Source organism: Nesoenas mayeri (assembly GCF_963082525.1).
Source record: "Nesoenas mayeri genome assembly, chromosome: 33".
In the NCBI taxonomy this organism is placed as follows: domain Eukaryota; kingdom Metazoa; phylum Chordata; class Aves; order Columbiformes; family Columbidae; genus Nesoenas; species Nesoenas mayeri.
Window position 1 is genome coordinate 2,416 of NC_137573.1, and position 18,190 is coordinate 20,605.

At 57.6% G+C, this 18,190-nt stretch overlaps 1 protein-coding gene across 1 annotated transcript; it reads left to right on the forward strand.

Moving 5' to 3' along the window:
- Positions 1–253: 253 nt before the first annotated feature.
- LOC308051172 (synaptophysin-like protein 1) lies at positions 254–16,661 on the forward strand (the record flags this gene model as incomplete). The annotated part of the gene is made up of 4 exons (XM_080361502.1): positions 254–372; positions 2,709–2,919; positions 9,010–9,186; positions 16,554–16,661. Coding segments are annotated over 4 exons (615 nt in total), but the record flags the coding sequence as incomplete, so codon positions are not given.
- Positions 16,662–18,190: the final 1,529 nt, after the last annotated feature.

Below are 18,190 nucleotides of genomic sequence, written 5' to 3' on the forward strand. Positions count from 1 at the left end.
AAATTTGGGAAATTTGAAAATTTGAGAAATTTGAAAATTTGAAAATTTGAAAATTTGGGAAATTTTAAATTTGGGAATTTGGGGAATTTTGAATTTGGGAAATTTTGAGTTTGGGAATTTTGAAAATTCAAAAATTTTGAAAATTCAAAAATTTTGGTTAGAAATCAGAATTTTGTGTCTTTTGGTTCCCTCCCCCGCCCCCGCTGGCTCCATTTTTGGGTTCAAATCCCCGTTTTTGCCCATTTCCCGGCAGTTTTTCTCCATCTTCGCCTTCTCCACCGTGGGCGGTTACAGCGGCGCCGTCTCCTTCCGCGTCAGCTGCTTCAACCAATCAGACGTCACCGTCAGCGCCGCCTTCGCCTACCCCTTCCGGTGAGGCCCCTGATTGGGTGGGGAGGGGCTGGAGGGGGCGGGGCCGGGTGGGAGGAGCTCTTTGATTGGTTAATCGGGTCTTTTGGGTTGGGAGGTTCTGGAAGATCCAGGAGGGTTCTAGAAGGTCCAAGAGGGTTCTAGAAGGTCCAAGGAGGTTCTAGAAGGTCCAGGAAGGTTCTAGAAGGTCCAAGAGGGTTCTAGAAGGTTCAGGAAGATTCTAGAAGGTCCAACCAGCTCTTGGATATCATGGGAGATAATGGAAGGTTCTAGAAGGTCCAAGAAGGTTCTAGAAGGTCCAAGAAGGTTTTAGGAGACCCAAGAGGGTTCTAGAAGGTCCAAGAAGGTTCTAGGAGACCCAACAGGGTTCTAGAAGGTCCAATAGGGTTCTAGAAGGTTCAGGAAGGTTCTAGAAGGTCCAACTGGCCCTTGGACATCATGGGGGATAATGGAAGGTTCTAGAAGGTCCAAGAAGGTTCTAAGAGACCCAAGAGGGTTCTAGAAGGTCCAAGAAGGTTCTAGGAGACCCAACAGGGTTCTAGAAGGTCCAAGAGGGTTCTAGAAGGTTCAGGAAGGTTCTAGAAGGTCTAACCAGCTGTTGGATATCATGGGAGATAATGGAAGGTTCTAGAAGGTCCAAGAAGGTTTTAGGAGACCCAAGAGGGTTCTAGAAGGTCCAAGAAGGTTCTAGGAGACCCAACAGGGTTCTAGAAGGTCCAATAGGGTTCTAGAAGGTTCAGGAAGGTTCTAGAAGGTCCAACCAGCTCTTGGATATCATGGGAGATAATGGAAGGTTCTAGAAGGTCCAAGAGGGTTCTAGAAGGTTCAGGAAGGTTCTAGAAGGTCCAACTGGCCCTTGGACATCATGGGGGATAATGGAAGGTTCTAGAAGGTCCAAGAAGGTTCTAGGAGACCCAAGAGGGTTCTAGAAGGTCCAAGAAGGTTCTAGGAGACCCAACAGGGTTCTAGAAGGTCCAAGAGGGTTCTGGAAGGTTCAGGAAGGTTCTAGAAGGTCTAACCAGCTCTTGGATATCATGGGAGATAATGGAAGGTTCTAGGAGACCCAAGAGGGTTCTAGGAGACCCAAGAGGGTTCTAGAAGGTTCAGGAAGGTTCTAGAAGGTCCAACTGGCCCTTGGACATCATGGGGGATAATGGAAGGTTCTAGAAGGTCCAAGAAGGTTCTAGGAGACCCAAGAGGGTTCTGAAAGGTTCAAGAGGGTTCTAGAAGGTCCAAGGAGGTTCTAGAAGGTCCAAGAAGGTTTTAGGAGACCCAAGAGGGTTCTGGAAGTTCCAAGAGGGTTCTAGAAGGTCCAAGGAGGTTCTAGAAGGTCCAAGGAGGTTCTAGAAGGTCCAACGAGCTCTTGGACATCATGGGAGATAATGGAAGGTTCTAGAAGGTCCAAGAAGGTTCTAGGAGACCCAACAGGCTTCTAGAAGGTCCAGGAGGGTTCTAGGAGGCCCAAGACGGTTCTAGAAAGTTCTAAGAGGCACAGGAGGGTTCTAGGAGGCCCAACAGGGTTCTAGGAGGTCCTAGAAGGCCCAGATTGGTTCTAGAAGGTTCTGGAAGGCCCAGAGAGGTTCTACAAGGTTCAAGGAGGCCCAACAGGGTTCTAGGAGGCCCTAGAAGACCCAAGAGGGTTCTAGGAGGCCCAGGAAGGTTCTAGGAGGTCCAAGAGGGTTCTAGAAGGCCCAAGGAGGCCCAGGAAGGTTTTAGGAGGCCCAGGAAGGTCCTAGAAGGCCAAGAGAGGTTCTAGAAGGTTCTGGAAGGCCCAGGAAGGTCCTAGGAGGCTCAAGAGGGTTCTAGGAGGCCTAAGAGGGTCCTAGAAGGTCCACGAAGGTCCTAGAAGGCCCAGGAAGGTCCTAGAAGGCCCAGAGAGCTTCTAGAAGGCCCAGGAAGGTTGTAGAAAGTTCTAGAAGGCCCAGGGAGCTCCTAGAAGGCCCAGATTGGTTCTAGAAGGTTCTGGAAAGCCCAGAGAGGTTCTAGAAGGTTCTAGGAGGCCCAACAGAGTTCTAGGAGGTCCTAGAAGGCCCAGATTGGTTCTAGAAGGTCCTAGAAGGCCCAGAGAGGTTCTAGGAGGTTCTAGAAGGCCCAGAGAGGTTCTAGAAGGCCCAAGAAGGTCCTAGAAGGCCAAGAGAGGTTCTAGAAGGTTCTGGAAGGCCCAGAGAGGTTCTGGAAGGTTCTAGGAGGCCCAACAGGGTTCTAGGAGGCCCAACAGGGTTCTAGGAGGTCCTAGAAGGCCCAGATTGGTTCTAGAAGGTCCTAGAAGGCCCAGGAAAGTTCTAGAAGGTTCTGGAAGGTTCTAGAAGGCCAAACCACCTCGCATTGTTGTGCCGCAGGTTGAACCAGGCCACGTTCCAGCCGGCGCTGCCCGGGCTGTGCAACGGCACGTGGGCGCAGGACGTGCACCTGGTGGGCGACTTCTCGGGGGCGGCGCGGTTCCTGGTGGCCGTGGGGGCGCTGGCCTTCCTGGGCAGCATGGCGGCCGCCGCGCTCTACCTGGGCGCCATGCAGATCTACCGCCGCGCCGGAGCGCGCCTGCCCCTCCTGGTGAGTCCGGACGCGACGACGCCGCCGCCGTCTGTCCGGCTTGGTTTCGGCCGTCTGTCCGGCTTGGTTTCATCCGTCTGTCCGGCTTGGTTTCATCCGTCTATCCGGCTTGGTTTCATCCGTCTGTCCGGCTTGGTTTCATCCGTCTGTCCGGCTTGGTTTCATCCGTCTGTCTGTCTCGGTTTCATCCGTCTGTCTGGCTTGGTTTCATCCGTCTGTCTGGCTTGGTTTCATCCGTCTGTCCGGCTTGGTTTCAGCCGTCTGTCCGGCTTGGTTTCAGCCATCTGTCCGGCTTGGTTTCAGCCGTCTGTCTGGCTTGGTTTCATCCGTCTGTCTGGCTTGGTTTCAGCCGTCTGTCTGGCTTGGTTTCATCCGTCTGTCCGGCTTGGTTTCGGCCGTCTGTCCGGCTTGGTTTCGGCCGTCTGTCTGTCTTGGTTTCGGCCGTCTGTCTGGCTTGGTTTCAGCCGTCTGTCCGGCTTGGTTTCGGCCGTCTGTCCGGCTTGGTTTCATCCGTCTGTCCGTCTTGGTTTCAGCCGTCTGTCCGTCTTGGTTTCAGCCGTCTGTCCGTCTTGGTTTCAGCCGTCTGTCCGTCTTGGTTTCAGCCGTCTGTCCGGCTTGGTTTCAGCCGTCTGTCCGGCTTGGTTTCAGCCGTCTGTCCGGCTTGGTTTCAGCCGTCTGTCTGGCTTGGTTTCATCCGTCTGTCTGGCTTGGTTTCAGCCGTCTGTCTGGCTTGGTTTCATCCATCTGTCCGGCTTGGTTTCGGCCGTCTGTCCGGCTTGGTTTCGGCCGTCTGTCTGTCTTGGTTTCGGCCGTCTGTCTGTCTTGGTTTCGGCCGTCTGTCTGGCTTGGTTTCAGCCGTCTGTCCGGCTTGGTTTCAGCCGTCTGTCCGGCTTGGTTTCAGCCGTCTGTCTGGCTTGGTTTCGGCCGTCTGTCCGGCTTGGTTTCGGCCGTCTGTCCGGCTTGGTTTCGGCCGTCTGTCTGTCTTGGTTTCGGCCGTCTGTCCGGCTTGGTTTCGGCCGTCTGTCCGGCTTGGTTTCAGCCGTCTGTCCGGCTTGGTTTCATCCGTCTGTCCGGCTTGATTTCATCCGTCTGTCCGGCTTGGTTTCATCCGTCTGTCTGGCTTGGTTTCAGCCGTCTGTCCGGCTTGGTTTCAGCCGTCTGTCCGGCTTGGTTTCAGCCGTCTGTCCGGCTTGGTTTCAGCCGTCTGTCCGGCTTGGTTTCATCCGTCTGTCCGGCTTGATTTCATCCGTCTGTCCGGCTTGGTTTCAGCCGTCTGTCTGGCTTGGTTTCAGCCGTCTGTCTGGCTTGGTTTCAGCCGTCTGTCCGGCTTGGTTTCATCCGTTTGTCCGGCTTGGTTTCAGCCGTCTGTCCGGCTTGGTTTCAGCCGTCTGTCCGGCTTGGTTTCGTCCGTCTGTCCGGCTTGGTTTCAGCCGTCTGTCAGTCTTTGTCCGTCTTCGTTTTGTCCGTCTTGGTTATTTCCATCCATCTGGCTTGGTCATGTCTGTCTGTCTTGGTCACCTCCGTCCATCTATCTTGGTCTTGTCCGTCTTGGTCGCCTCTGTCCGTCTATCTTGGTCTTGTCCATCCATCTTGGTCATCTCTGTCCATCTTGGTCACCTCTGTCCGTCCATCTTGGTCTTGTCCATCTTGGTCTTGTCCGTCTTGGTCTTGTCCATCTTGGTCATCTCTGTCTGTCTTGGTCACCTCTGTCCGTCCATCTTGATCTTGTCCGTCTTGGTTTTGTCCGTCTTGGTCTTGTCCATCTTGGTCTTGTCCGTCTTGGTCATCTCTGTCCATCTTGGTCACCTCTGTCCATCCATCTTGGTCTTGTCCATCTTGGTCTTGTCCATCTTGGTCATCTCTGTCCGTCTGTCTTGGTCTTGTCCGGCTTGGTCACCTCTGTCCGTCTTGGTCTTGTCCGTCTTGGTCTTGTCCGTCTTGGTCTTGTCCGTCTTGGTCATCTCTGTCCGTCTGTCTTGGTCTTGTCCGTCTTGGTCACCTCTGTCCGTCTTGGTCTTGTCCGTCTTGGTCTTGTCCGTCTTGGTCTTGTCCATCTTGGTCTTGTCCATCTTGGTCATCTCTGTCCGTCTGTCTTGGTCTTGTCCGTCTTGGTCACCTCTGTCCATCTTGGTCTTGTCCGTCTTGGTCTTGTCCGTCTTGGTCTTGTCCGTCTTGGTCTTGTCCGTCTTGGTCATCTCTGTCCGTCTGTCTTGGTCTTGTCCGTCTTAGTCACCTCTGTCCGTCTTGGTCTTGTCCGTCTTGGTCTTGTCCGTCTTGGTCTTGTCCGTCTTGGTCATCTCTGTCCGTCTGTCTTGGTCTTGTCCGTCTTGGTCACCTCTGTCCGTCTTGGTCTTGTCCGTCTTGGTCTTGTCCATCTTGGTCATCTCTGTCCGTCCATCTTGGTCATCTCTGTCCGTCCGTCTTGGTCTTGTCCGTCTTGGTCTTGTCCGTCTTGGTCATCTCTGTCCATCTTGGTCTTGTCCATCTTGGTCTCCTCTGTCTTGGTCGTCTGGGTCCTGTCCGTCTGGGTCCTGTCCGTCTGGGTCCTGTCCGTCTGGGTCTTGTCCGTCTGGGTCTTGTCCGTCTGGGTCTTGTCCGTCTGGGTCTTGTCCGTCTTGGTCTCGTCTATCTTGGTCATATCTGTCCGTCTGTCTTGGTCTTGTCCATCTTGGTCTTGTCCGTCTTGGTCACCTCTGTCCGTCTTGGTCACCTCTGTCTGTCTAACTTGGTCTTGTCCATCTTGGTCATCTCTGTCTGTCTTGGTTGTCTTTGTCCATTTGTCTTGGTCTTGTCCATCTTGGTCGTCTCCATCCATTTGTCTTGGTCATCTCTGTCCATCTTGGTCTTCCCCATCCATCTATCTTGGTCTTGTCCGGCTTGGTCATCTCCATCCATCTTGGTCTTCTCCGTCCATCTTGGTCACCTCTATCCATGTATCTTGGTCTTGTCCGTCTTAGTCTTGTCCATCTTGGTCTTGTGCGTCTTGGTCATCTCTGTCCATCTGTCTTGATCTTGTCCGTCTTGGTCTTGTCCGTCTTGGTCATCTCTGTCCATCCGTCTTGGTCTCGTCCGTCTTGGTCTCGTCCGTCTCTGTCCGTCCGTCTTGGTCGTCTCTGTCCGTCCGTCTTGGTCTTGTCCGTCTTGGTCATCTCTGTCCATCTGTCTTGGTCTCGTCCGTCTTGGTCTCGTCCGTCTCTGTCCGTCCGTCTTGGTCGTCTCTGTCCGTCCGTCTTGGTCTTGTCCGTCTTGGTCACCTCTGTCTGTCCATCTTGGTCTTGTCCGTCTTGGTCTTGTCCGTCTTGGTCTTGTCCGTCTTGGTCATCTCTGTCCGTCTGTCTTGGTCTTGTCCGTCTTGGTCACCTCTGTCCGTCTTGGTCTTGTCCGTCTTGGTCATCTCTGTCCGTCTGTCTTGGTCTTGTCCGTCTTGGTCACCTCTGTCCGTCTTGGTCTTGTCCATCTTGGTCACCTCTGTCTGTCCATCTTGGTCATCTCTGTCCATCTTGGTCGCCTCCATCTGTCCATCTTGGTGTTGTCCATCCGTCCGTCCGTCCGTCCGGTTCCTCCCCCCCTGTGCTGGTTGGGGACACATTGGGGGTCATGGGGACGTTTTGGGGGGTCAATAACCCTCTGACTTCTCTCCTCCTGCTGCCCTGGACAGGACACGGGGTAAGTGCCCCCCCTTGATTTTGGGGTCCCCCCCCTTGATTTTGGGGTCCCCCCCATGTTTTGGGGTCCCCCCAATGTTTTGGGGTCCCCTCACTTTTGGGATCCCCCCCAAACTTGTAGCACTTGGGGTCCCCCCATTGTCCTCCTCGCCCCCATATTTTGGGGTCCCCCCACTTTTGGGATCCCCCCCAAACTTGTAGCACTTGGGGTCCCCCCCATTGTCCTCCCCACCCCCACATTTTGGGGTCCCCCCCATTGTCCTCCCCACCCCCACATTTTGGGGTCCCCCCCACATTTTGGGGTCCCCCCATTGTCCTCCCCACCCCCACATTTTGGGGTCCCCTCCACATTTTGGGGTCCCCCCTATATTTTGGGGTCCTCCCCATTGTCCTCCCCACCCCCACGTTTTGGGGTCCCCCCCACATTTTGGGATCCCCCTTATATTTTGGGGTCCCCTCCATTGTCCTCCCCACCCCCACATTTTGGGGTCCCCCCCACATTTTGGGGTCCCCCCACATTTTGGGGTCACCCCTATATTTTGGGGTCCCCCCCATTGTCTTCCCCATCCCCACATTTTGGGGTCCCCCCTATATTTTGGGGTCCCCCCCATTGTCCTCCCCACCCCCACGTTTTGGGGTCCCCCCCACATTTTGGGATCCCCCTTATATTTTGGGGTCCCCCTATTGTCTTCCCCACCCCCACATTTTGGGGTCCCCCCACATTTTGGGGTCACCCCTATATTTTGGGGTCCCCCCCATTGTCCTCCCCACCCCCACATTTTGGGGTCCCCCCCACATTTTGGGGTCACCCTTATATTTTGGAGTCCCCCCCATTGTCTTCCCCATCCCCACATTTTGGGGTCCCCCCCACATTTTGGGGTCCCCCCCATTGTCCTCCCCACCCCCACGTTTTGGGGTCCCCCCCACATTTTGGGATCCCCCTTATATTTTGGGGTCCCCCCCATTGTCCTCCCCACCCCCACATTTTGGGGTCCCCCCCACATTTTGGAGTCACCCCTATATTTTGGGGTCCCCCCCATTGTCTTCCCCATCCCCACATTTTGGGGTCCCCCCTATATTTTGGGGTCCCCCCCATTGTCCTCCCCACCCCCACATTTTGGGGTCCCCCCCATTGTCCTCCCCACCCCCACATTTTGGGGTCCCCCCACATTTTGGGGTCCCCCCACGTTTTGGGGTCCCCCCCACATTTTGGGGTCCCCCAGATCTATAGGAATTGGGGTCCCCCACAACTGTCCCCTCCAGCCCCCAAATTTTGGGGTCCCCCCACTTTTGTGCCACTTGGGGTCCCCCCACTTTTTGGGTCCCCCCATAACCTGTAGCACTTGGTCCCCCCCAACTTTTGGGGTCCCCCCCATAACCTGTAGCACTTGGGTTCCCCCCACATTTTGGGGTCCCCCTACATTTTGGGGTCCCCCCACTTTTGGGTTCCCCCATAACCTGTAGCACTTGGGCTCCCCCAACTTTTGGGTCCCTCCATAACCTGTAACACTTGGGGTCCCCCCACTTTTGGGTTCCCCCCCAACCTGTAGCACTTGGGTTCTCCCAACTTTTGGGGTCCCCCCATAACCTGTAGCACTTGGGTTCCCCCCACATTTTGGGGTCCCCCCATAACCTGTAGCACTTGGGGTCCCCCCACATTTTGGGGTCCCCCCACTTTTGGATTCCCCCCCCAACCTGTAGCACTTGGTCTCCCCCAACTTTTGGGTCCCCCCCATAACCTGTAACACTTGGGTTCTCCCAACTTTTGGGATCCCCCCATAACCTGTAGCACTTGGGTTCCCCCTACATTTTGGGGTCCCCCTACATTTTGGGGTCCTCCCACTTTTGGGGTCCCCCCCATTTTTGTGACACTTGGTCTCCCCCAACTTTTGGGTCCCCCCCATAACCTGTAGCACTTGGGCTCCCCCAACTTTTGGGTCCCCCCATAAACTGTAACACTTGGGGTCCCCCCACATTTTGGGGTCCCCCCACATTTTGGGGTCCCCCCACTTTTGGATTCCCCCCCCAACCTGTAGCACTTGGTCTCCCCCAACTTTTGGGTCCCCCCCATAACCTGTAACACTTGGGTTCTCCCAACTTTTGGGGTCCCCCCACTTTTGGGTCCCCCCATAACCTGTAGCACTTGGTCTCCCCCACCCTTTTCCTCCCCCCCAAACCTGTAACACTTGGGGTCCCCCCACATTTTGGGGTCCCCCCACTTTTGAGTCCCCCCATAACCTGTAGCACTTGGTCTCCCCCACCTTCTTCCTCCCCCCATAACCCATCGCACTTGGTTCCTCCCACTCTCCTCCCTCCCCCCATTCATATCCCTTGGGTCTCCCCCCCCCAATTCCCCACCCCCCCCAATTTTTGGGGTCCCCCCCGATTTTTGGGGTCCCCCCCCCTGATTTTGGGGTCCCCCCAGGACTTTGTGTTCACGGTGGCGCTGTCGTTCCTATGGCTGGTGAGCTCGTCTGCCTGGGCCAAAGCGCTGGGGGACATCAGGACGTCCACGGGCGCCCCCCTGCCCGGCTGCCACCGGGGGGGCGTCACCTGTGTCCCCAATGGGAGCCCCCCCATGGGGTCCCTCAATGTGTCTGTGGTGAGTGGTGGGGACAATGGGGACAATGGGGGGGGATGGGACCCCCCTATGGGATCCCTCAATGTGTCTGTGGTGAGTGATGGGGACAATGGGGGGCAATGGGGGACAATGGGAGGGACAATGGGGGACAATTGGGGGCAATGGGGACAGTGGGGGGCAATGGGACCCCCCCATGAGGTCCCTCAATGTGTCTATGGTGAGTGATGGGGACAATGGGGGGGACACTGAGGCACAATGGGGGACAATGGGACCCCCCCATGGGGTCCCTCAATGTGTCTGTGGTGAGTGATGGGGACAATGGGGGGCAATGGGGGACAATGGGAGGGACAATGGGGGACAATTGGGGGCAATGGGGACAGTGGGGGGCAATGGGACCCCCCCATGAGGTCCCTCAATGTGTCTGTGGTGAGTGATGGGGACAATGGGGGAGACAATGGGGGGCAATGGGAGACAATGGGACCCCCCCATGGGGTCCCTCAATGTGTCTGTGGTGAGTTATGGGGACAATGGGAGAGACAATGGGGGGCAATGGGGGACAATTGAGGGCAATGGGGGACAATGGGAGGGACAATGGGGGACAATTGGGGGCAATGGGGACAGTGCGGGGCAATGGGACCCCCCTATGGGGTCCCTCAATGTGTCTGTGGTGAGTTATGGGGACAATGGGGGGCAATAGGGGACAATGGGGAGACAATGGGGGACAATGGGAGGCAATGGGAGAGACAATGGGGGCAATGGGAGGGACAATGGGGGGCAATGGGGGGCAATGAGGCACAATGGGGGACAATGGGGGGCAATGAGGCACAATGGGGGGCAATGGGGGACAATGGGGTACAATGGGGGCGACAATGGGGGCAATGAGGCACAATGGAGGACAATGGGGGGGACAACTGGGGGCAATGAGGCTCAATGGGAGGGATAATTGGGGGCAATGGGGGACAATGGGGAGTCAATGGGGGACAATGGGAGGGACAATTGGGGGCAATGGGGCACAATGGGGGCAATGGGAGAGACAATGGGGAGTCAATGGGGAATCAATGGGGGACAATGGGAGGGAGAATTGGGGACAATGGGGGGCAATGGGAGGACAATGGGGGGGACAACTGGGGGCAATGAGGCTCAATGGGAGGGACAATTGGGGGCAATGGGGGACAATGTGGGGCAATGGGGGGGACATCAGGACGTCCACGGGCGCCCCCCTGCCCGGCTGCCACCGGGGGGGCGTCACCTGTGTCCCCAATGGGAGCCCCCCCATGGGGTCCCTCAGTGTGTCTGTGGTGAGTCATGGGGACAATGGGGGGGACAATGGGGGGCAATGGGGGACAATGGGAGGGACAATGGGGGACAATTGGGGGCAATGGGGACAGTGGGGGGCAATGGGACCCCCCCATGAGGTCCCTCAATGTGTCTGTGGTGAGTGATGGGGACAATGGGGGGGGCAATGGGAGACAATGGGACCCCCCCATGGGGTCCCTCAATGTGTCTGTGGTGAGTGATGGGGACAATGGGGGGGACACTGAGGCACAATGGGGGACAATGGGACCCCCCCATGGGGTCCCTCAATGTGTCTGTGGTGAGTGATGGGGACAATGGGAGAGACAATGGGGGGCAATGGGGGACAATTGGGGGCAATGGGGGACAATGGGAGGGACAATGGGGGACAATTGGGGGCAATGGGGACAGTGGGGGGCAATGGGACCCCCCTATGGGGTCCCTCAATGTGTCTGTGGTGAGTTATGGAGACAATGGGGGGCAATAGGGGACAATGGGGAGACAATGGGGGGCAATGGGGGACAATGGGAGGCAATGGGAGAGACAATGGGGGCAATGGGAGGGACAATGGGGGGCAATGGGGGGCAATGAGGCACAATGGGGGACAATGGGGGGCAATGGGGGACAATGGGGTACAATGGGGGCGACAATGGGGGCAATGAGGCACAATGGAGGACAATGGGGGGGACAACTGGGGGCAATGAGGCTCAATGGGAGGGATAATTGGGGGCAATGGGGGACAATGGGGAGTCAATGGGGGACAATGGGAGGGACAATTGGGGGCAATGGGGCACAATGGGGGCAATGGGAGAGACAATGGGGAGTCAATGGGGAATCAATGGGGGACAATGGGAGGGAGAATTGGGGACAATGGGGGGCAATGGGAGGACAATGGGGGGGACAACTGGGGGCAATGAGGCTCAATGGGAGGGACAATTGGGGGCAATGGGGGCAATGGGGGGGACATCAGGACGTCCACGGGCGCCCCCCTGCCCGGCTGCCACCGGGGGGACGTCACCTGTGTCCCCAATGGGAGCCCCCCCATGGGGTCCCTCAATGTGTCTGTGGTGAGTGGTGGGGACAATGGGGGGCAATGGGGGACAATGGGGGCAATGAGGCACAATGGGATACAATGCGGGGGACAACTGGGGGCAATGGGGGGCACAATGGGAGACAATGGGGACAATGGGGGGCAATGGAGAGTCAGTGGGAGAGACAATGGGGGGCAATGGGAGAGAAAATGGGGGCAATGGGAGGGACAACTGGGGGCAATGGGGGACAATGGGGAGTCAATGGGAGAGACAATGGGGGGCAATGGGGCAGACAATGGGGGGCAATGGGAGAGACAATGGGGGCAATGGGAGGGACAACTGGGGGCAATGGGGCACAATGGGGGGGTAATGGGGGGCAATGGGGACAGTGGGGGGCAATGGGACCCCCCTATGGGGTCCCTCAATGTGTCTGTGGTGAGTGATGGGGACAATGGGAGGGACAACTAGGGGACAATGGGGGGCAATGGGAGGGACAGTTGGGGGCAATGGGGGACAATGGGGGGCAATGGGAGAGACAATGGGGGGCAATGGGGCACAATGGGCGGCAATGGGGGGCAATGGGGGGGACGGGACCCCGCCATGGGGTCCCTCAATGTGTCTGTGGTGAGTGATGGGGACAATGGGGAGACAATGGGGTGCAATGGGGGACAATGGGGGGCAATGAGGCACAATGGGGGCAATGGGAGGGACAGTTGGGGGCAATGGGGCACAATGGGGGGGACAATGGGGGCAATGGGGCACAATGGGGGGGACAATGGGGGCAATGAGGCACAATGGGGGACAATGGGGGCAATGAGGGACAATGGGAGGGGCAATGGGGGGCAATGGGGCACAATGGGGGGCAATGGGGGACAATGGGGGACAATGGGGGGCAATGGGGCACAATGGGGGACAATGGGGAGTCAATGGGGGACAATGGGAGCGACAATGAGGGGCAATGAGGCTCAATGGGAGGGACAATTGGGGACAATTGGGGGCAATGGGGGACAATGGGTGACAATGGGGGACAATGGGGAGTCAATGGGGGACAATGGGAGGGAGAATTGGGGGCAATGAGGCACAATGGGGGGAGTAATGGGGGCCAATGGGGGGGGACAACTGGGGGCAATGAGGGGCACAATGGGGGGCAATGGGAGACAATGGGGCACAATGGGGGCAATGGGGGACAATGAGGAGTCAATGGGGGACAATGGGAGGGAGAATTGGGGGCAATAAGGCACCATGGGGGACAATGGGGGGCAATGGGGGCAATGAGGCTCAATGGGAGGGACAATTGGGGGCAATGGGGGGCAATGGGGGCAATGGGGGGGACATCAGGACGTCCACGGGCGCCCCCCTGCCCGGCTGCCACCGGGGGGGCGTCACCTGTGTCCCCAATGGGAGCCCCCCCATGGGGTCCCTCAATGTGTCTGTGGTGAGTGGTGGGGACAATGGGGACAATGGGGGGGGATGGGACCCCCCTATGGGGTCCCTCAATGTGTCTGTGGTGAGTGATGGGGACAATGGGGGGGACAATGGGGGGCAATGGGGGACAATGGGAGGGACAATGGGGGACAATTGGGGGCAATGGGGACAGTGGGGGGCAATGGGACCCCCCCATGAGGTCCCTCAATGTGTCTGTGGTGAGTGATGGGGACAATGGGGGAGACAATGGGGGGCAATGGGAGACAATGGGACCCCCCCATGGGGTCCCTCAATGTGTCTGTGGTGAGTGATGGGGACAATGGGAGAGACAATGGGGGGCAATGGGGGACAATTGGGGGCAATGGGGGACAATGGGAGGGACAATGGGGGACAATTGGGGGCAATGGGGACAGTGGGGGGCAATGGGACCCCCCTATGGGGTCCCTCAATGTGTCTGTGGTGAGTTATGGGGACAATGGGGGGCAATAGGGGACAATGGGGAGACAATGGGGGGCAATGGGGGACAATGGGAGGCAATGGGAGAGACAATGGGGGCAATGGGAGGGACAATGGGGGGCAATGGGGGGCAATGAGGCACAATGGGGGACAATGGGGGACAATGGGGTACAATGGGGGCGACAATGGGGGCAATGAGGCACAATGGAGGACAATGGGGGGGACAACTGGGGGCAATGAGGCTCAATGGGAGGGATAATTGGGGGCAATGGGGGACAATGGGGAGTCAATGGGGGACAATGGGAGGGACAATTGGGGGCAATGGGGCACAATGGGGGCAATGGGAGAGACAATGGGGAGTCAATGGGGAATCAATGGGGGACAATGGGAGGGAGAATTGGGGACAATGGGGGGCAATGGGAGGACAATGGGGGGGACAACTGGGGGCAATGAGGCTCAATGGGAGGGACAATTGGGGGCAATGGGGGCAATGGGGGGGACATCAGGACGTCCACGGGCGCCCCCCTGCCCGGCTGCCACCGGGGGGACGTCACCTGTGTCCCCAATGGGAGCCCCCCCATGGGGTCCCTCAATGTGTCTGTGGTGAGTGGTGGGGGCAATGGGGGACAATGGGAGGGACAATGGGGGACAACTGGGGGGGATGGGACCCCCCCATGGGGTCCCTCAATGTGTCTGTGGTGAGTGATGGGGACAATGGGGGACAATGGGGGGGACAATGGGGGGCAATGGGGGACAATGGGAGGGACAATGGGGGACAATTGGGGGCAATGGGGACAGTGGGGGGCAATGGGACCCCCCCATGAGGTCCCTCAATGTGTCTGTGGTGAGTGATGGGGACAATGGGGGAGACAATGGGGGGCAATGGGAGACAATGGGACCCCCCTATGGGGTCCCTCAATGTGTCTGTGGTGAGTGATGGAGACAATGGGGGGGACACTGAGGCACAATGGGGGACAATGGGACCCCCCCATGGGGTCCCTCAATGTGTCTGTGGTGAGTTATGGGGACAATGGGGGGCAATGGGGGACAATTGAGGGCAATGGGGGACAATGGGAGGGACAATGGGGGACAATTGGGGGCAATGGGGACAGTGGGGGGCAATGGGACCCCCCTATGGGGTCCCTCAATGTGTCTGTGGTGAGTTATGGGGACAATGGGGGGCAATAGGGGACAATGGGGGGACAATGGGGGGCAATGGGGGACAATGGGAGGCAATGGGAGAGACAATGGGGGCAATGGGAGGGACAATGGGGGGCAATGGGGGGCAATGAGGCACAATGGGGGACAATGGGGGGCAATGGGGGACAATGGGGTACAATGGGGGCGACAATGGGGGCAATGAGGCACAATGGAGGACAATGGGGGGGACAACTGGGGGCAATGAGGCTCAATGGGAGGGATAATTGGGGGCAATGGGGGACAATGGGGAGTCAATGGGGGACAATGGGAGGGACAATTGGGGGCAATGGGGCACAATGGGGGCAATGGGAGAGACAATGGGGAGTCAATGGGGAATCAATGGGGGACAATGGGAGGGAGAATTGGGGACAATGGGGGGCAATGGGAGGACAATGGGGGGGACAACTGGGGGCAATGAGGCTCAATGGGAGGGACAATTGGGGGCAATGGGGGGGACATCAGGACGTCCACGGGCGCCCCCCTGCCCGGCTGCCACCGGGGGGGCGTCACCTGTGTCCCCAATGGGAGCCCCCCCATGGGGTCCCTCAATGTGTCTGTGGTGAGTGGTGGGGGCAATGGGGGGGACAATGGGGAGCAATGGGGGACAATGGGAGGGACAATGGGGGACAATTGGGGGGGATGGGACCCCCCCATGGGATCCCTCAATGTGTCTGTGGTGAGTCATGGGGACAATGGGGGGGACAATGGGGGGCAATGGGGGACAATGGGAGGGACAATTGGGGGCAATGGGGACAGTGGGGGGCAATGGGACCCCCCCATGAGGTCCCTCAATGTGTCTGTGGTGAGTGATGGGGGCAATGGGGGGGACAATGGGGACAATGGGGGGCAATGGAGGGAATGGGACCACCCCATGGGGTCCCTCATTGTGTCTGTGGTGAGTGATGGGGACAATGGGGGGGCAATGGGGGACACTGGGGGACAATGGGGGGACACTAGGGCACAATAGGGGGGATACTGGGGCACAATGGGGGACAATGTGGGGGACACTGGGGGACAATGAGGGGCAATGGGGGACAATGGGGCACAATAGGGGGGATACTGGGGCACAATGGGGGGACACTGGGGGACAATGCAGGGACACTGGGGCACAATGGGGGGACACTAGGGCACAATGGGGGGACACTAGGGCACAATAGGGGGGATACTGGGGCACAATGGGGGACAATGTGGGGGACACTGGGGGACAATGAGGGGCAATGTGGGGACACTGGGGGGCAATGTGGGGACAATGGGGGGCAATGGGGGACACTGGGGGACAATGGGGGGGACACTAGGGCACAATGGGGGGGACACTGGGGGACAATGGGGTGCAATGGGGGATACTGGGGCACAATGTGGGGACAATGGGGCACAATGAGGGGACACTAGGGCACAATAGAGGGGATACTGGGGCACTATAGGGGGGACAGTGGGGGGCAATAGGGCACAATGGGGGGACACTAGAGGACAATGGGGGGACATTGGGGCACAATAGGGGGGACAATGGGGGGACACTGGGGGACAATGAGGGACAATGGGGGGACACTAGGGCACAATAGGGGGGATACTGGGGCACAATGGGGGACACTGGGGGGCAATGGGGAACACTGGGGGACAACGAGGGGCAATGGGGGACAATGGGGGGACACTAGGGCACAATAGGGGGGATACTGGGGCTCAATGGGGGACACTGGGGGACAATGAGGGGCAATGGGGGACAATGGGGGGACACTAGGGCACAATAAGGGGGATACTGGGGGACAATGGGGGACAATGGGGGGGACACTGGGACACTATGGGGGACACTTGGGCACTATGGGGGACACTGGGGCACAATGGGGGAAACTGAGGCCCAATCGGTTCATTTTGGGGCAACTGCGGCACAACTGGGGGGTCGGTGCCATCGAGGGGAAACCGAGGCAGGTCGAGGTGGGATTTTGGGGTCAATTTGACCCATTTTGGGTCCATTTCCCCCCCCCCCAGATCTTCGGCTTCCTCAACCTGCTCCTGTGGGTCGGCAGCTGCTGGTTCGTCTACAAAGAGACCGAGTTCCACCGCCCGGCCCCGCCCCCCGCCCCGCCCACTGTGTGACCCCGCCCACCGCCACGCCCACCGTCACATGACCCTCCCCTCCCCCCCTCCCCACCCCCCCCATCTCGAGTCCTCCCCATCCCCCCCATCTCCATTCCTCCCCATTGATGATTTTGGGCTGGTCTTGGGTGAGTTTTGGGTGTGGCCTCTTCTGATTGGCTGCCGGGCCGGAGATCAGCTGTGATTGGTGCAGGGGGAGGTGGGGATGTGGGACATGAGGTCAAACTGGGCTGGACTGGGCTCAACTGGGGCCTTTTCCGGCTTGAGCTGCGCAGGGATTGGTCGAGTTGGCGTTGGTTGGTCATTGGTTGGTCAAGTTGACATTGGTTGGCCATTGGTTGGTCCAATTGGCCATTGGTTGGTCCAGTTGACCATTGGTTGGTCCAGTTGACCATTGGTTGGCCGTTGGTTGGTCAAGTTGACATTGGTTGGCCGTTGGTTGGCCATTGGTTGGTCAAGTTGAAGTTGGTTGGCCATTGGTTGGTCAAGTTGAGGTTGGTTGCCCATTGGTTGGTTAAGTTGAGGTTGGTTGGTCCAGTTGACCTTGGTTGGCCATTGGTTGGTCCAGTTGACCATTGGTTGGCCATTGGTTGGTCAAGTTGACGTTGGTTGGCCATTGGTTGGTCAAGTTGACGTTGGTTGGCCATTGGTTGGTCCAGTTGATGTTGGTTGGCCATTGGTTGGTCCAGTTGACCATTGGTTGGCCATTAGTTGGTCCAGTTGACACTGGTTGGCCGTTGGTTGGTCAAATTGACATTGGTTGGCCGTTGGTTGGCCATTGGTTGGTCAAGTTGAAGTTGATTGGCCATTGGTTGGTCAAGTTGAGGTTGGTTGCCCATTGGTTGGTTAAGTTGAGGTTGGTTGGTCCAGTTGACCTTCGTTGACCATTGGTTGGTCAAGTTGACATTGGTTGGCCACTGGTTGGTCCAGTTGACGTTGGTTGGCCATTGGTTGGTCCAGTTGACCATTGGTTGGCCATTGGTTGGTCCAATTGACACTGGTTGGCCGTTGGTTGGTCAAGTTGATGTTGGTTGGCCATTGGTTGGCCAAGTTGAGGTTGGTTGGCCATTGGTTGGTCAAGTTGGCATTGGTTGGTCAAGTTGACCTTGGTTGGTCAAGTTGACGTTGGTTGGCCATTGGTTGGTCAAGTTGACGTTGGTTGGCCATTGGTTGGTCAAGTTGACGTTGGTTGGCCATTGGGTGGTCCAGTTGACCATTGGTTGGCCATTGGTTGGTCCAGTTGACACTGGTTGGCCGTTGGTTGGTCAAGTTGATATTGGTTGGCCATTGGCTGGCCAAGTTGACAGTGATTGGCCATTGGTTGGTCAAGTTGACCTTGGTTGGCCATTGATTGGTCCAGTTGACCTTGGTTGGCCATTGGTTGGTCCAGTTGACCATTGGTTGGCCATTGGTTGGTCAAGTTGACGTTGATTGGCCATTGGTTGGTCCAATTGACCATTGGTTGGCCATTGGTTGGTCAGGTTGATGTTGGTTGGCCATTGGTTGGTCAGGTTGGCATTGGTTGGTCA